The 18,082-nt window shown below is 58.5% G+C and overlaps 1 protein-coding gene across 12 annotated transcripts; it reads left to right on the top strand.

Moving 5' to 3' along the window:
* The first annotated feature begins 4,597 nt into the window (after positions 1-4,597).
* On the top strand, positions 4,598-16,367 carry LOC122095329 (arylsulfatase L-like). 12 transcript variants are annotated; one of them, XM_042665772.1, is made up of 12 exons: positions 4,609-4,924; positions 5,895-6,055; positions 6,304-6,350; positions 6,973-7,134; positions 8,899-9,020; positions 10,033-10,155; positions 10,441-10,867; positions 11,552-11,688; positions 12,873-13,007; positions 13,096-13,258; positions 14,181-14,302; positions 15,044-16,367. In XM_042665772.1, the coding sequence occupies exons 3-12, from the start codon at positions 6,319-6,321 to the stop codon at positions 15,388-15,390; spliced, it is 1,770 nt and encodes a 589-aa protein (XP_042521706.1). In that variant the 5' UTR covers positions 4,609-4,924; positions 5,895-6,055; positions 6,304-6,318; the 3' UTR covers positions 15,391-16,367. The 12 variants fall into 12 exon arrangements, with proteins under 12 accessions (XP_042521708.1, XP_042521717.1, XP_042521716.1 ...); XM_042665778.1 differs by lacking the exons at positions 6,304-6,350; positions 6,973-7,134 and adding exons at positions 9,268-9,443; positions 9,641-9,715 and having other exon boundaries at positions 4,612-6,055; XM_042665776.1 differs by lacking the exons at positions 6,304-6,350; positions 6,973-7,134 and adding exons at positions 9,268-9,443; positions 9,641-9,759 and having other exon boundaries at positions 4,613-6,055.
* Positions 16,368-18,082: the final 1,715 nt, after the last annotated feature.

The raw sequence follows: 18,082 nt of genomic DNA, 5'->3' as shown, positions 1-18,082 counted from the left end.
CCCTGTGGCCCTGCACTGGCGTCTGCCTGACGGGACCCACGCGAGACCCGTGCATGCGCACACGCACCCTCGACTCAGTGACGTCTACGTCCTTCCCAATGGCACGCTGGTGCTGCGCCGCCTGCAGGCCCCGCGCCATGCCGGTGAGTACGAGTGCGTGGCCGCCAACGCGCTGAGCAGCGCGAGACGCACTGTGCACGTCGAAGTCACGCCCGCGCCCGCGCGTCTCCCCCCCAGCGTCCGACCCCGAGGCCCGCTCGCCACGCGCGTGCCCCACGGCGCTGACCTCACGCTGCACTGCCACGCGCGCGGGGATCCCGCCCCACGCGTGTTCTGGAGGCTGCCAGACGGGCACCTGGTGGATGCTGGGAGCAGGTGAGTGTGGGAAGTGGGGGGCATCCATCCATCCATTCACCCGTTCATCTACCCATCCATACATCCATCCATCCACCCATCCATCCATCCACCCATCCATCCATCCACCCACCCACCCATCCATCCACCCACCCATCCATCCATTCATCTACCCATCCATCCATCCACCCATCCACCCTTCCATCCATCCATCCACCCACCCATCCATCCATCCATCCACCCATCCATTCATCCCTCCATCTACCCACCCATCCACCCATCCATCCATCCCTCCATCCATCCATCCATCCACCCATCCACTCATCCATCCATCCACCCATCCATCCATCCATCCCTCCATCCGTCCACCCATCCACTCATCCATCCACCCACCCATTCATCCACCCACCCATCCATCGATCCACCCATCGATCCATCCATCTACCCATCCATCCACCCATCCATCCATCCACCCATCCATCCATCCACCCATCCATCCACTCATCCATCCACCCATCCATCCATCCATCCATCCACCCATCCATCTATCCACCCATAGTTGGGATAAAGATGATACCCCTTGATAGATAGTTAATTGATAGAGGATGGATTAGACAGATGATGTAGACACAGTAGACCATAGATAACAAATCGATTATCCATTAAATATTGATAGAGATGAGGTGGGGATGGTAGATCCATTAGCAGTGAATAGGTAATTGATAGGTCCTGGCTTGCCAGATCGCAAGGTAGAACCCTAGTGATCGATCATTGATAGATGATCGGTCAGGGATCGATACAAGATGAGTATTGGATGCATATGTCACATGTGCGAATAACTAACATTGGCTTCAAATTTGTCTTCCCTTCCTTATGGTCTTTCCTCCTATTACTTCCTTCCCTCCTTCCTTCCTTCCTTCCCTCCTTTCTTCCTTCCCTTCTTCCTTCCTTCCCTTATTCCTTCCTTCCCTCCTTCCCTTCTTCCTTCCTTCCCTCCGATCCTTCCTTCCTTCCCTCCAAGCTTTCCTTCCCTCCAATCCTTCCTTCCAATCCTTCCCTCCAACCTCCCTTCCCTACATTCCCTCCTTCCCTCCAATCCTTCTATCCTTCCTTCCCTCCAATCCTTCGTTCCTTCCCTCCAATCCTTCCATCCTTCCTTCCCTCCAATCCTTCCTTCCCTCCCTCCAATCCTTCCTTCCTTCCCTCCCTCCAATCCTTCCTTCCTTCCTTCCAATCCTTCCTTCCTTCCTTCCCTCCAATCCTTCCTTACTTCCCTCCAATCCTTCCATCTTTCCTTCCGTCCAATCCTTCCAATCCTTCCCTCCAATCCTTCCTTCCCTCCTTCCTTCCCTACATTCTCTCCTTCCTTCCCTCCAATCCTTCCTTTACCCTTCCCTCCTTCCTTCCCTCCTTCTTTCCTTCCTTCCTTCCTTCCTTCCTTCCTTCCTTCCTTCCTTCCTTCCTTCCTTCCTTCCTGCCCTCCCTTCCCCTCCCCTCCCCAGCTCTGACATCCGGGTCCGCGCCTTTTCCAACGGCACGCTCTCCGTGCGTCCGGTGACGTCACGTGATGCGGGGGAGTACGTGTGCGTGGCGCGCAACGCGGCGGGCGACGCGCATGCACGGCTGCGCGTGGAGTTGATGGCTGGGCCAGGTGCCTCCTATCTGCAACCCGGGCTTCCCGTGACCCCCGTGACCCCCGTGACCCAGGACGCCGACCCCAGGGAGGACTGCACTGCCTACCACCGCCTCCAGGTCCCATCCGGTGTCCTGGGAGACCCGGATGTTCGGGTCGTGAGGCCTGATGGGAGTGTGGGGAACTGGGACCTGGGGCCTGGGTTAGACCTCGGATGTGTGACCACAGCTGGGGGGGCGGGGCCTGGGGCGGGTTCTTCCTCTTCCTCTCAGTCACTTCCGTCTTCCTCTTCCTCTTCATTTCCTGTTTCCTCTTCCTTTCCTTCTTCCTCTTCCTCTCCATCTCTTCCTTCCTCTTCCTCTCACCATCCTTCATCTTCTTCCTTTTCCTCTGCTTCCTCTTCTTCTTTTCCTTCTTCCTCTTCCTTTCCTTCTTCCTCTCATCCCTTCCTGTTCTCTTCCTCTCAATCTCTTCCTTCTTCTTCTTCTTCCTTTCCTTCCTCTTCCTCTTCTCAGTCTCTTCCTTCTTCCTCTTCTTCCTTTCCTTCCTCTTCCTCTTCTTCACATTCTTTTCCTGCTTCCTCTTCCTTTCCTTCTTCTTCCTCTTCTCCATCTCTTCCTGCTTCCTCTCATGTTTCTTCTTCCTCTTCCTTTCCTTCTTCCTCTTCTTCCTCTTCCTTTCAGCCTCTTCCTTCTTCCTCTTCATTTTCTGTTTCCTCTTCCTCTTCACTTCCTGGTTACTCTTCACTTCCTGGTTCCCCTTCACTTCCTGCTTCACTTCCGGCTTCCTCTTCCTCTCCCACTTCCACCCTGCTGCCCCCTGAGCTCTCCGTCCCCTACGGCGCCCCAGTGACCCTCACGTGCCCAGTGACGCGAGGGTCGCGCGCGGTGACGTGGCTGACGCCGGCCTTGCGCCCCATGGCCTTCACTTCCGGCCCAGAGGACGCCCACTTCCGGGTGCTGCCGGACGGGCGTCTGCGCCTGCGCGGGGTGCGGCGGGCCGACGCAGGCACGTACACGTGCGTGGCGGGGCGGGGCTGGCGCGCCACCGTGCGCCTACACGTGCAGCTGCGGGCGCCGCGCATCCGGGTCACGCCTGACGTCCATGACGACGTGAACGACGACATCCGGGTCTCCCCCGTGGTGCGTCTGCGCGTGCGCTGCCAGGCGGATGGCGTCCCCGAGCCCCGCCTGCTGTGGGAACTTCCGGGTGGGCTGGTACTTCCAGTCCCGTATCGCAGTCGCACGGGGGGAGGGATCAGCGTGGATGCGCACGGGACGTTGGAAATCCCGGATGTGCGTGCGCTGCACAGCGGTGGCAGCGATGCCGTGGTGTGCGTGGCGCGCAACCCAGCGGGCGAAGCCCGGATGTGGGTGCGGCTGCCGCCATGGTGGGTGCGGGCTCTCCCCCCTGCGGCGTCGGCCCCGCCCTCTGAGGCGTTGACTCTGCCCCCTGTTGCGCCGGCTCCGCCCCATCACGCACCTGCCCCGCCATCTTGGGCGCTGACTCCGCCCCCTGGTGCGCTGGCTCCGCCCTCTGAGGCAGCTCCGCCCCCTGGCCCGCCTGCCCCGCCATCTTGGGCGCTGACTGCACCCCCTGACGCACCGACTCTGCCCTCTGAGGCACTGACTCCACCCCCTGGGGCGGCGCCGGGGGCGGCGCTGCGTGTGGTGCTGGGCGGCAGCTTCCGGCTGCGCTGCCCCACCTCCACGCTTCCGGTGTCCTGGCGCCTGCCCGGGGGGCTGGTGCTGCGTGGGCCGCAGAGGCATGGCCGCTTCACGTTGGGCGCCGACGGCAGCCTGGAGGTGCGCGCCGCCTCCGAGCGCGACCGCGGCGCCTACGTCTGCCACGCCCACCCCGGGGCGCCGCCCAGACACGACCCCCGTGTGCCAGAGACCCGGATGTTCAGCTTCATTCCCGCCACTAGGCCGCTGGGTGCCATGGCAGGGCAATGGACTGAGGAGACCCTGATGTGGGGCTTCATTCCCGCCGGTAGGCCGCGGCGTTCGGTTGCCGGGCAACCAAGTGAAGATACCAGGACATTGGGCTCCACCGCAGCGTCTAGGCCTCTGTGTTCGGTTGCCAGGCAACAGACCGAGAAGACCCGGATGTGGGGCTTCATTCCTGCCTTTAGGCCGCTGGGTTCGGTTGCCGGGAAAGTGCGTGAGACCCGGATGTCCGGCTCCAGCAAGACTCCTGGGCCCCAGCCGGAAGATGACCGGATGTGGGGCTCCAAACCTGCATGTGCTGTACAGAAGCTGCAGTCTGACCAGAGGCCACGGAGAGGCTAGGACCCGGATGTGGACTGGGAGGGACCCGGATGTGGACTGGGAAAGACCCAGATGTCACCTATCTCTGGGTCCACTGAGGTGCCAGGACCCAGATGTGAACTGGGAGAAACCCGGATGTCACCTATCTCCGGGTCCACTGAGGGGCCAGGACCCGGATGTGGACTAGAAGGGACCCGGATGTCACTTTCTTCCATGTCCACTGACCCGGATGTGGCATGGAGAAACCGGATGTCACTTTCCTCCAGATGCACTGATGGGTCAGGATCCGGATGTGGACTAGGAGGGACCCGGATGTTACCTTCCTTCATGTCCACTGAGGGGCCAGTACACGGATGTGGACTGGGAGGGACCCGGATGTCTCCCTCATTTGTGTCCACTGACCCAGATGTGGCCTGGGGAACCCGGATGTCACTTATCTCCAGGTCCACTGAAGGGCCAGGACCCGGATGTGGACTGGGGGACCCGGATGTCACCCTCCTCCGTGTCCACTCTCCCGGATGTGGCGTCAGGGACCCAGATGTCACTTATCTCCAGGTCCACTGAGGGGCCAGGACCCGGATGTGGACTGGGGGACCCGGATGTCACCTATCTCCAGGTCCACTGAGGGGCCAGGACCCGGATGTTGCATGGGGAACCCGGATGTTATGTAAGTCCGCGTCCATTAACCTGGATGTGGACTGTGGCAGGGACCCAGATATGTGCTGGGCAGGACCCGGATATCACATCCACAGGCCTGGCTGTGGCGTGTGGAGTCCCGGATGTCATGCTCCTCTCCTTCCACTGACAGGGTCTAGGACCCAGATGTGGTGTGGGGATCCCGGATGTCAGGTCCCTCCACATCCACTGAGGGTCCAGGACCAAGATGTGGAATGGGAACTACCCAGATGTTAGGGACCTCCAGGTCCATGAACCTGGATGTGGGGTGAGTACCCAGATGTTAGGGACCTCCAGGTCCATGAACCTGGATGTGGGGTGAGTACCCAGATGTTAGGGACCTCCAGGTCCGTGAACCCGTATGTGGGGTCGGTACCCAGATGTTAGGGATCTCCAGGTACGGGAACCCAGATGTGGAGGCGAGTACCAGGATGTTACTTAACTCCAGGTCCACTGGCAGGCGCCAGGACCCGGATGTGAGGGGTTTGGACCCGGATGTGAGGGTTGGGACCCAGATGTGAGGGGTTGAGACCCAGATGTGAGAGGTGGAACCCAGATGTGGGCGGAGCGGGCACTCCACACCTTGGCCCCGGGCTCCAGCTGCGCTTTGGCCGTTGGGGTCCTTTCCCAGACTCGGAGGCAATAAAGCAGCCATGCTGCTTCTGGATGGAATTCTTCCTCACTTCCGCCCCCCAGCGCAGGCCAAGCCCTCCTGAGTCCCTCACTTCCTCCCCAGCCCAGGCCACACCCTCCTGAGCTCTGGCACGCCCTACTGAGCACAGGCCACGCCCCCTGGGCACAGGCCACGCTCCCTGACGGTCCTGACTCTTATTGCAGCCCTCCATGTAGTTCTCGAGGTTTCCCTCCTCCCCTTCCTCCTGCCTCTGCCAGGCCTGGCAATTTCTTGGCGCCCAGCCCAGAAACTCCAGGCTTTTCCCTTTCTTCCCTGCCTTCCCCTTCAGCACCACATCCTGTTCCTTTCCAAGGAACAAGGGGACTTTTATTTTGGAGGGGGGTTGTGGAGTTCTGGCTGCTGGAGTGACGTGGACATTTGACCCCTGCGAGCTTCCTGGCTGGCAGGGAGAGCAGCAGGCCCAGGCGCTGATGGCAGAGAACTGTGGATGTGAGTTCGTCCTCTGGGGAACACGGGGAGAGGTGTGGGGACCCGGGGTGGGGGGGCTTCGATTGCTTTTTGGAGCCCCCCCGGATGTCCCACCATGCCCTGGGGTGGGGGCTGCAGGGCCCTGCCACAAGCCTGGAAAGACAAGGTGAGGGGCTGATGTACTGGTGGGGGCAACAGCAGCCTGGCCCTGGGGTGGCCGGATGTTCCTCAGCTCTTCCCCACTTCCTGCTTCCGGCCTTCTCTTCCAGGAAACGGGGAGCATCATGGGAAGGATGCGATCCTGGGCGCCATGTTGGTCAGGAGAGGGCCTGGAGGGAGGGGGAGTCCTCCCATCCCTCCTCCCATCCACGCATCCATCCATCCACCCATCCATCCACCCATCCATCCACCCACCCATCCACCCAACCATCCATCCACCCACCCATCCATCCATCCATTCACCCATCCACCTATTCATCCACCCATCCATCCACCCATCCATCCATCCATCCATCCACCCATCCACCTATTCATCCATCCATCCATCCATCCACCCACCCATCCACCCATCCACCCATCCATCCATTCATCCATCCACCCACCCATCCATACATACACCCACCCACCCATCCATCCATCCACCCATCCATCCATCCACCCACCCATCCATCCATCCACCCATCCACCCATCCATCCATCTACCCATCCACCCATCCATCCATCCACTCATCCACCCATCCACTCATCCATCCAACCATCCATCCATCCACCCATCCATCCATCCATCCATCCACCCATCCACCTATCCATCCAACCATCCATCCATCCACCCATCCATTCACCCATCCATCCATCCATCCACCCATCCACCTATCCATCCATCCATCCACCCATCCATCCACCCATCCACCCCTCCTCCTCCTCTCTCTCCTCCTCAGGTCGCACAGCAGCTGCGCAGCCCCACCCCTCGCCTTCCTCCTCCTCCTCCTCCCCCCTGTCCCCTGCGCAGGCCCCGCCCCCTCGCGCCCCAACTTCCTGCTGCTCTTGGCCGACGACCTGGGCCTGGGCGACCTGGGCAGCTTCGGGAACCGCAGCCTGCGGTGAGCAGAGGGGGAGGCCCGGATGTAGGGCCTTAGTTACCCGGATGTGGGAGCTCAGATCCCTGGATGTTCCACCAGGAGAACTGTATAGACATCTAGTAACTCAGTTCCCCGGATGTTGGATGTTAGTATCGTGGATGTTGGATATCAAATCCCCGGATGTTGGATCTTAGTGCCCCGGATGTTGGATATCAGGTCCCCAGATGTTACATGTTAGTACCCCGGATTTGAAGACCAGGTCCCCGGATGTTGGAGACCAGGTCCCCGGATGTTGGATCTTAATGCCCCGGATGTTGGATATCAGGTCCCCGGAAGTTAAATCTTAATACCCCGGATGTGGGAAATCAGGTTCCCGGATGTTGGACTTCAGTTCCCTGGATGTTGGATGTTAGTACCCCGGATGTTGGAGACTAGGTCCCCGGATGTTGGATGTTAGTGCCCTGGATGTTGGATATCAGGTCCCTGGATGTTAAATCTTAGTACCCCGGATGTGGGAGATTATGTCCCCAGATATTGGACTTCAGTGCCCCAGATGTAGGAGCTCAGGTCCCCAGATGTTGGAGGTTAGTGCTCCGAATGTGGGAGCTCAGGTCCCCGGATGTTAGCTATTAGTACCCTGGATGTTGTAGCTCAGTGCCCCGGATGTTGGATCTTATTCCTCTGGATGTAGGAGCCCAGGTGCCTGGATGTTAGATCTTAGTGTCCTGGATGTTGGATATCAGGTCCCCGATGTTAGATGTTAGTACCCCGGATGTTGGATATCAGATCCTCGGATGTGGGATGTTAGTGCCCTGGATGTTGAAGGACAGGTCCACGGATGTTAGATCTTAATGCCCCGGATGTGGGAAATCAGGTTCCCGGATGTTAGATGTTAGTGCTCCGGATGTTGGAGATCAGGTCCCCGATGTTGGAGATCAGGTCCCCGGATGTTGAATCTTACTGCCCTGGATGTTGGATATCAGGTCCCCGGATGTTACATGTTAGTACCCCAGATGTTAGAGCTCAGTTCCCCGGATGTTCCACCAGGAGAACTGTATAGACATCTAGTGGACCTCAGGTCCCCGGATGTTGGATGTTAGGTCCCCGGATGTTGGAGTTCAATTCCCAGGATGTTAGATCTCAGTTCCCTGAATGTTGAAGATCAGGTCCCCGGATGTTGGATATCAGATCCCTGGATGTGGGATGTTAGTGCCCCGGATGTTGGAGATCAGGTCCTCGGATGTTAAATCTTAGTATAACCCAGATGTGGGAAATCAGGTTCCCAGATGTTAGATGTTAGTACCCCAGATGTTGGAGATCAGGCCCCCGGATGTTGGATATCAGATCCCTGGATGTTGGATCTTAGTGTCCCAGATGTTGGAGACCAGGTACCCAGATGTTTGAGCTCAGGTCCCAGAGGTTGGATCTTAGTTGTCCGGATGTAGGCCCTCAGGTCCCCGGATGTTGGGCCTTAGATCCCCGGATGTAGGAGTCCAGTCCACAGATATAGATCTTAGTACCCTGGATGTGGGATCTCAGGGCCCCAGATGTTGGACCTTAGATCCCAGGATGTTGGACCTCAGGTCCCCAGATGTTGGATCTTAGTATCCCGGATGTGGGATCTCAAGTCCCCGGATGTTGGATCTTAGATCCCCGGATGTGGGATCTCAGGGCCCTGGATGTTGGAGTTCAGCTCCTGGGATGTTGTGCATTAGATCCCCGGATGTTAGACCCCAGGTCCCCGTATGTTCTAGGCTGTGACTCAGTTTTCCTCTCCCCCCACAGCACCCCGCACCTGGACGGCCTGGCCCGGGACGGCGTGCGGCTGACCCAGCACCTGGCGGCAGCGTCCGTCTGCAGCCCGAGCCGTGCGGCCTTCCTGACGGGACGCTACCCTGTGCGCCTGGGTCGGTATGGGGGGGTGGGACATTTGGGGAATGGAGGGGGCGGTGGGGGGGAGGTGGGGGCGGGACATCCGGGGATCTGAGAGCCAACATCTGGGGTACTAAGATCCAACATCCATGGACCTGATATCCAACATCTGGGGATCTGAGACCCAACATCGGGGATCTAAAGCCTAACATCCGGGGAACTGAGCACCAACATCCAGGGCACTGAGCTCTAACATCCAGGGACTTCATCTCTGACATCCAGTTACTAAGATCCAACATCCGGGGATCTGAGCACCAACATCCGGGGCACTGAACTCTAACATCTGGGGACCTTATCTCTAACATCCATTGTACTAAGATCCAACATCCGGGGATCTGAGGCCTAACATTCTGGGAACTGAACTCCAACATCCGAGGACCTGACATCCACCATCCGGGGTACTAAGATCCAACATCCGGGAACCTAAGCCCCAACATCCAGGGAACAGAGCTCCAACATCTGGGGATCTGAGGGCCAACATACTCGAATCTGAGCTCCAATATCCGGGGTTGTAAGATCCAACATCCAGGGAACTGAGCTACAACATCTGGGTAACTGAAGTCCAACATCTGGGGTCCTGATATCCACCATACAGGGCACTGAACTCCATCATCCGGGGATCTGAGGGCCAACATCCGGGATACTAACATCAAACATCCGGGGACCTGAGGTCCAACATCCAGGGAACTGAGGCTCAACATCTAGGGCACTGAGGTCCATCAGAGGGAGGGGAGGGCTACTCTGAGGATCTCAGGTTCAAATTCCTGAGACTCTGGGACTTCCCCCCTGAAACGCCAGGAAACCGGAAGTGATGCCATATTGGTTTCCCCCGGGGGCTCACAGGGCTGGGGTCCTTTCCACCCCGGGTGCGCAGGTCCCAGGCTATCCCAGACACAGCAGGCCTTCCCCCTGAAGGTGCTAGATACCCCCTCCTGACCCGGGACGCCATCATCACTGACCTAGGGTCCTTCTCCTCTCTCTTGGAAGGCATGGTGACCACCAACGGGGCGCGCGTGCTGCAGTGGGCAGCCGTGTCGGGCGGGCTGCCCACCTCCGAGATCACCTTCGCCAAGATCCTGCAGGAGCAGGGATATGCCACCGGCCTCATAGGTAAGAAAGAAGTCATCCATCCACCCATCCATCTATCCACCCATCCCCCATCCATCCACCCATCCATCCATCCATCCACCCATCCATCCATCCATCCATCCATCCACCCATCCATCCATCCATCCATCCATCCACCCATCCACCCATCCATCCATCCATCCACTCATCTATCCATCCATCCATCCATCCACCCACCCATCCACCCACCCAACCATCCACCCACCCATCCATCCACCCATCCATCCACCCATCCATTCACTCATCCATCCATCTCTTCCCCTCCAGGCAAATGGCACCTGGGCCTCAACTGTGAGTCCCCCACTGACCACTGCCACCACCCCCTGAACCACGGGTTTGACTCCTTCTTCGGGGTCCCCTTCACCCTGATGGGGGACTGCCTGCAAGCGGAGCCCTCGGAGAAGCGAGCGCGTCTGCAAGGGCCCCTGGACCTGGGGGCTCAGCTGCTGCTGCTTTCCCTGCTCTGCCTGGCCACTGGGAAGGTCACGGGCCTGCTGGGCCTGCGCTGGGTGCCCTGGGTGCTGGGCCCCGGATGTGGGGCCTTGCTCCTGGCCTGCACCTCCCGCCTCCTGGGTATCTTCATCGTCCATGCTGACTGCTTCCTGATGAGGGATCACCAGGTCGTCCAGCAGCCTCTGAGGTTTGAGGCCAGCGCGGGGCTCTTCTTGCGGGAGGCTGAGGCCTTCATCCACAGGTCAGCCTGGGGTCGGGGAGGGGGACCAATTCCATCTACTAGATCTCTATAGTCAACTGGTAGACCTTAGATCCCTGGATGTACATCCAGTAGATCTCTATAGACATCTGGTAGACCTCAGGTCCCCGGATGTTCCATCTAGTAGATCTGTAGAGACATCTGGTAAACCTCAGATCAGACCATGATCGATTATTGGTAGTATTGATCAGATCATGATCGATTATTGGTAATAACTGATCAGCTCATGTTCAATTATTGGTATTATCGATCAGATGATGTTCGATTATTGGTATTATCGATCACATCACAATCGAATATTGGTATTATTGATCAGATCCTGTTCGATTATTAGTAATATCTGATCAGCTCATGTTCTATTATTGGTCATATCGATCAGATGTTTGATTATTGGTAATAACTGATCAGATCTGTTTGATTATTGGTAATAACTGATCGGATCACGATTTTGGTATTTTTGATCAGATCACTATTGATTATTGGTATTATCGATCAGATCATGATCGATTATTGGTATTATCGATCAGATCAGGATCGATTATTGGTAATATCTGATCAGATCAGGATCAATTATCGATCATCTGATCGATTATTGGCAATACCTGATCAGGTCGGTTATCAGTGAGGTTATTGATGGTGGGGGCGGGGTCTGACGTGGATCCGCAGGCACCAGGCCCGCCCCTTCCTCCTCCTCGTCTCCTTCCTCCACGTCCACGTCCCGCTGGTCACCTCACCTGCCTTCCGGGGCCGCAGCGCGCACGGCGCCTACGGCGACAACGTGGAGGAGCTTGACTGGATGGTGGGTGAGTGCGGGGGGGCAGGAACTGAGGCATGGTGCGTGGGATGGGGGAAACAGAGGCACGGGGGTGGGGTGAGCAGGATAGGGAAACTGAGGCATGGGGACGGGGTGAGCGGGATGGGGAAACTGAGGCACAGGGGTGGGGTGAGTGGGTTGGGGGAAACTGAGGCACAGAGATGGGGTGAGCGGGATGGGGGAAACTGAGGCATGGGAACGGGGTCAATGGGTTGGGGTAAACTGAGGCACGGTGCATTTGGGTAAACTGAGGCACGGGGACGGGGTCAGTGTGTTGGGGATAAACTGAGGCATGGGGTTTGGGTAAACTGAGGCATGGTGCATTTGGGTAAACTGAGTCACTGGGCATGTTGGGGGTAAACTGAGGCACGGTGCACTTGGGTAAACTGAGGCACGGTGCATGTTGGGTAAACTGAAGCACGGTGCATGTTCAGGGTGAACTGAGGCACGGTGCATTTGGGTAAACTGAGGTACGGTGGATGTGGGTAAACTGAGGCCCGAGTATAGGGGTAAACTGAGGCACGGTGCATGTTGGGTAAACTGAGTCACTGGGTATTGGGGTAAACTGAGGCACGGTGTATTTGGGTAAACTGAGGCATGGTGCATGTTGGGTAAACTGAGTCACTGGGCATGTTGGGTAAACTGAGACATGGTGCATGTTGGGTAAACTGAGGCACGGGGACGAGGTGAGTGGGTTGAGTAAACTGAGGCACCGGGATGGGAGTAAACTGAGGCACGGGGACGGGGTCAGCGGGTTGGGGTAAACTGAGGCACGGTGCATTTGGGTAAACAGGCACGGTGCACTTGGGTAAACTGAGGCCCAAATATAGGGGTAAACTGAGGCACGGTGCATGTTTAGGGTAAACTGAGGCACGGTGCACTTGGGTAAACTGAGGCAAAGTGCATTTGGGTAAACTGAGGCACAGTGCATGTTGGGGGTAAACTGAGGCACAGTGCATTTGGGTAAACTGAGGCCCGGTGAGCGTTGGGGGTAAACTGAGGCACGGTGGGTGCCTGTTGGGTAAACTAAGTCACTGGGCATTGAGGATAAACTGAAGCACGATGGAAATTTGTAAACTGAGTCATGATGCATGTTGGGTAAACTGAGGCACTGTGGATGCTGGGGGTAAACTGAGGCACGGACCCATTTTCCCCCCCTCCCCCCCCCCGCAGGGCGACTGCTGGCAGCGCTGGACGGTGCGGGGCTGGGGCGCCGCACCCTCGTCTACTTCACGTCGGACCACGGTGCCTCACTGGAGGCCCGGGCTGGGGGCGCCCGCCTCGGGGGTTCCAACGGCGTGCACCGAGGCGAGGGGGAAACTGAGGCAGGGTGGGCGGGGCCTCCCACGCAGCCCGACCCCGCCCCTTGACCTTTGCCCTCCGCCCCCCCTTGCAGGTGGCAAAGGCATGGGCGGCTGGGAGGGCGGCATCCGGGTCCCTGGGCTGGTGCGCTGGCCCAGGACACTGCCCGCAGGGCGCCTGGTGCCTGAGCCCACCAGCCTCATGGACCTGTTCCCCACCGTGGTGCGCCTGGCCGGGGGCTGGGTTCCGGCGGACAGGTAGGAGTTCGCCTGCCTGGGTCCCCACGGGGTGGAGGAGAAGGGGGGTCATCTGGGGCCTCGGGGATCCCGAGGGGGGGGAGGCTGAGGCCTGCACATCCGGGTCTCTGGTTGCTCAGAAGCCTGCACATCTGGGTCTTTGAGGGCTCAGACCTGCACATCCGGGTCTCTGGGGGCTCAGGAGCCTGCACATCCGGGTCTCTAAGACCCAAGACCCGGGGCTCAGGCCTTGACATCGGGTCTCTGGGGGCTCAGAAGCCTTTACATCCGGGTAACTAAGGGCTCAGGCCTGCAAATCTGGACCTCTGAGCACTCAGAAGCCTGGACATCTGGTTCTCTGAGGACTCAGGCCTTCATATCCGGGTCTCTAAGGCATCAGGGCTGCACATCCAGGTCTCTGAGTACCTAGGCCCAGGTCTCAGGCCTGGACATCCAGGTCTCTGAGGGCTCAGGCCTGCACATCCGGGACTCTGGGATCTCAGGCCTGCACATCCGGGTCTCTGAGCGCTCAGAAGCTTGGATATCTGGGTCTCTGAGGCCTCAGGCCTGCACATCCAGGTCTCTAAGACCAGAGGCCTGGGTCTTAGACCTGCACATCCGGGTCTCTGGGGGCTCAGAAACCTGGACATCTGGGTCTCTGGGATTTCTGGCCTGCACATCCGGGCCTCTGAGCGCTCAGAAGACTGCACATCCGGGTCTCTGAGTGTTCAGGAGCCTGGACATCCGGGTCTTGAAGGCCTCAGAAGCCTGCACATCCAGGTCTCTGAGGGCTCAGAAGCCTGCACATCCGGGTCTCTAAAGGCTCAAGCCTTGACATCCAGGTCTCTGGGATCTCTGGCCTGCACATCCGGGTTTCTGGGGGCTCTGGCCTGCACATCCGGGTCTCTGAGTGCCCAGAAGCCTGCACATCCGGGTCCCGCAGGGAGGTGGACGGCCGGGACCTGATGCCCGCGCTGCTGGGGACGGCGCAGGCCGCAGGCCACGACTTCCTGCTGCACTACTGCGAGGCCCGGCTGCACGCCGTGCGCTGGTTCGACCGCCCAAGTGAGTGCCTCGACCTCAGTTGGGCCCTGGGGCGGGGGAGGGAGCTGCATGCATGCGCGCAGGGGCCCGGATGCAAGGCCTGGGGGTGGGAGACCCGGATGTGGGAATCCCTGGATGTGGGAATCCTGGGATGTGAGGACCTGGATGGAAGGCATGAGATGGGAAACCCCGGATGTAAGGTCCCGGATGTGAAGTCCCCGATGGGAATTCCCGGATGTGAGGTACTGGATGAGAATCCCTGGATGTGAGGCCCTGGATGTGAGATCCCGATGTGAGGCCTCGGATGGGAATCCCCGGATGTGAGGCCCCGGATGTGAGGTCCCAAATGGGAATCCCTGGATGTGAGGTCCCAGATGAGAATCCCCGGATGTGAGTCCCCGGATGTGAGGTCCACATGTGAATGCCCGGATGTGGCCCCCCCGGATGTGAATCCCCGGATGTGAAGCCCCAGATGTGAATCCCCAGATGTGAAGCCCCAGATGTAAGGTTCTGGATGTGAGGTTCCGGATGTGAATTCCCGGATGTGAGGTCCTGCATGTGAATCCCCGGATGTGAGGTCCTAGATGGGAATCCCCGGATGTGAATACCCAGATGTGAAGTCCTGAATGGGAATCCCTGGATGTAAGGTCTTGCATGTGAATGCCCGGATGCGAATCCCTGGATGTGATGTCCTGGATGTGAATTCCCGGATGGGAATCCCCGGATGTGAGGCCCCGGATGTTACTCCCCCACCCCCCGCAGGCCACACGGTGTGGAAGCTGCACTTCGCCACTCCACGCTTCGACCCGCCGGGCTCGGGCACCTGCCTCGGTTTCCCTGCCTGCGCCTGCTCGGGGCGGCGAATGACCCGCCACCGGCGGCCACTGCTCTTTGACCTGACGGCGGACCCAGGGGAGACTCGCCCGCTGCAGGGCCCGATGGCGACGCGCAGGCGCGTGGAGGCCGCGGTGGCCCGGATGCTGCGCATGCGCCGCCCCCTCGCGGCCCCGCCCCTCGCCCCTGCACACAACACCTGGAGCCCGCGCCTGCAGCCCTGCTGCTCGCCCGGACCGCTCTGTGCCTGCGACCACCTGATCCCCGACCTCTGACCCCGACCCGACCCCCAACCACCAACTTCCCTGGGGCTATGGCAGATCCTGGCCTGCGCCTCTCACATCCGGGGACTCACATCCGGGTATTAAACATCTGGGTATACTCAAATACAGAAATTCCCACATCCGGGGATTCCCACATACAGACTCTCACATCCAGGGATTCCTACATCCGGGGATTCCTACATCCGGGGATTCTCACATCCGGGGATTCTCACTTCTGGTGACACATCCGGGGATTCCCGGGGATGTATTTACACATCTGGGGAATCCTACATCCGGGGACTTTTACACCCGGGGATTCTCACAACCAGAGACTCTCACATCCGGGGACTTTTACATCCGAGGATTCTCACATCCAGAGACTCTCACATCTGGGGATTCCTACATACAGACTCTCACATCCAGAGATTCTCACATCCGGGGAGTCTCACATCCGGAAATTCTCACATCCAGAGATTCTCCCATCCAGAGATTCCCACATCCAGGGATTCTCATATCCGGGGATTCCCACATCCGGGGATTCTCAGACCAGGGAATTCCCACATCTGGGGAAATCTCACACCCGGGGATTCCCACATCTGGGGATTCTCGCATCCAGGGATTCTCACATCTGGGGATTCCCACAGCCGGGGATTCTCACATCCGGGGATTCCCACATCTAGAGATTCCTACATCCGGGGATTGTCACATCCAGGGACTTTTACATCCAGAGACTTTCACATGCGGGGATTCTCACATCTGGGGAACTCTTACATCCGGGGATTTTCACATTCAGAGAGTCTCACATCTGGGGATTCTCAGACCCAGGGATTCCCACATCCGGGGACTCTCACATCCTGAGCCTCTCATCCTGGACCTCCACCTTGGTCCTCCCATCCGGGGCCTTTTCCCAGCCTCCCATCTGGGGCCCTCTCACATCCGGGCCTATGTCCTCTAACTTCTCACACAATAAAACCTCATGAGCACCGCACCGCACGGCAGGGTCAGGGGTCACCGGGGTCAGAAGCCGGGCACTGGTCCTGCCTTCCATTTCAGGTCATTTCCGGTTGATGCTAGGATACAGGGCTGGTCCCCCCTTCCATTTCAGGCCACTTCTGGTCGTTGCTAGGGTATAGGACTAGTCTCACCTTCCATTTCAGGTCATTTCCAGTCATTGCTAGGGTATAGGACTACTCCCACCTTCCACTTCAGGTCATTTCCGGTCATTGCTAAGGTATAGGACTAGTCCCACTTTCCATTTCAGGCCACTTCTGGTCATTGCTAGGGTATAGGACTGGTCCCGCCTTCCATTTCAGAACATTTCCGGTCGTAATACAGGGCTGGTCCCACCTTCCATTTCAGGTCATTTCCGGTGGTTGCTAGGGTATTGGACTAGTCCCGCCTTCCATTTCAGGCCATTTCCGGTGGTTGCTAGGGTATTGGACTAATCCAACCTTCCATTTCAGACCATTTCCAGTGGGTTGCTAGGATACAGGCTTGGTCTTGCCCTCCTCTAGGACATCCCACCACCTAGATTCACACCTGATTGGCCTATTCCATGAAAGCCCTGCCCTCACTTTCCTAATTCACTTGTCATTGGTCCAGCTGTAAGACATGCCCTTTAGCCCCCCCACAAATCCAACTCGCTGCTGATTGGACCTCACACGACAGTCCTGCCCCTAACTACCTGAACTCGGATTCAGATTGGCCCAGCGGGATTGGAGAAGTGGGGTACCCGGATGTTGGCCCACTCTAAGGGGGGTCGGTGGTTGGGTGGATGGATGGGTGGATGACCAGGCCTGCGACCTCTTCCCCTTCTGTGCCTGTCCCAGGGGACCCCAATGACCTCTCCAGGGATTGACCCAGATGGGCCTATAGCTCCTTATGGCGGTAGGATAAGTCGAGGTTGGAGGTCTGTGTCTCCCTAGGCCTAGGATGCATTGCACCTGCACGACATCCGGGTCTTCTCTGGAGGGAGGGACCCATTGGCTTCCCCGGGGACTCCTCCAGCCACGCCCCTGCTCTGATTGGCTGACACGCCTGTCTCTCCATCCTTTGGCCCTGCCCAGGGAAGCTGGGGGTCCGGTCCCGCCTCTTCCTTGGGTGATATTGAAAGGCAGGGCATGCTGTCCATCATCCCTGGGTCCCGCCCCCTGCCAAGCCAATAGCTGGAGAGTCGATATGTGTGAAGCCACGCCTCTTCGTGGCTAGCTCTATGAATGCTGTGGGTGCCCATCACCCAGAAGTCCCGCCCACTAGTGAATGTATGGGCTCAGGGGCTGTCCTTCACTTCCAGGTCCCGCCTCCTGGCTGTTGGAAGGCCACAGGGGCTGTCTGTCTCTTCCAGGTCCCGCCCTCTGGCTGTTGGAAGGCCATAGAGGCTCTCTGTCACCTCCAGGCCCCGCCCAATGGCTGTTGAAAGGCCACAGGGGCTGTCTGTCTCCTCCAGGTCCCGCCCCCTGGCTGTTGTGTGGACATTTGTCCTGTCTGTCACCTTCAGACCACGCCCCCTTGTTGTATAATCATGTGTCCTATCTGTCATCTTCAGGCCACGCCCCCTTGTATTATCAAGTGTCCTGTCAACTTCAGGCCACGCCCCTTGCAATTAGATGGCGTGACATAAGTGTCCATGAACAGGGACAGGAAGTGCCCCTAGTCAAGACCAGAAGTTCTTGTATACTAGGGACCGGAAGTCCCCATAGTCAAG

The sequence above is a fragment of the Dipodomys spectabilis genome, unplaced genomic scaffold (genome assembly GCF_019054845.1).
Source record: "Dipodomys spectabilis isolate Male_0828 unplaced genomic scaffold, ASM1905484v1 ptg000344l, whole genome shotgun sequence".
Lineage (NCBI taxonomy): Eukaryota > Metazoa > Chordata > Mammalia > Rodentia > Heteromyidae > Dipodomys > Dipodomys spectabilis.
Note: the sequence above shows the minus strand (reverse complement) of the source record. Positions and strands in the feature narration are given on the sequence as shown.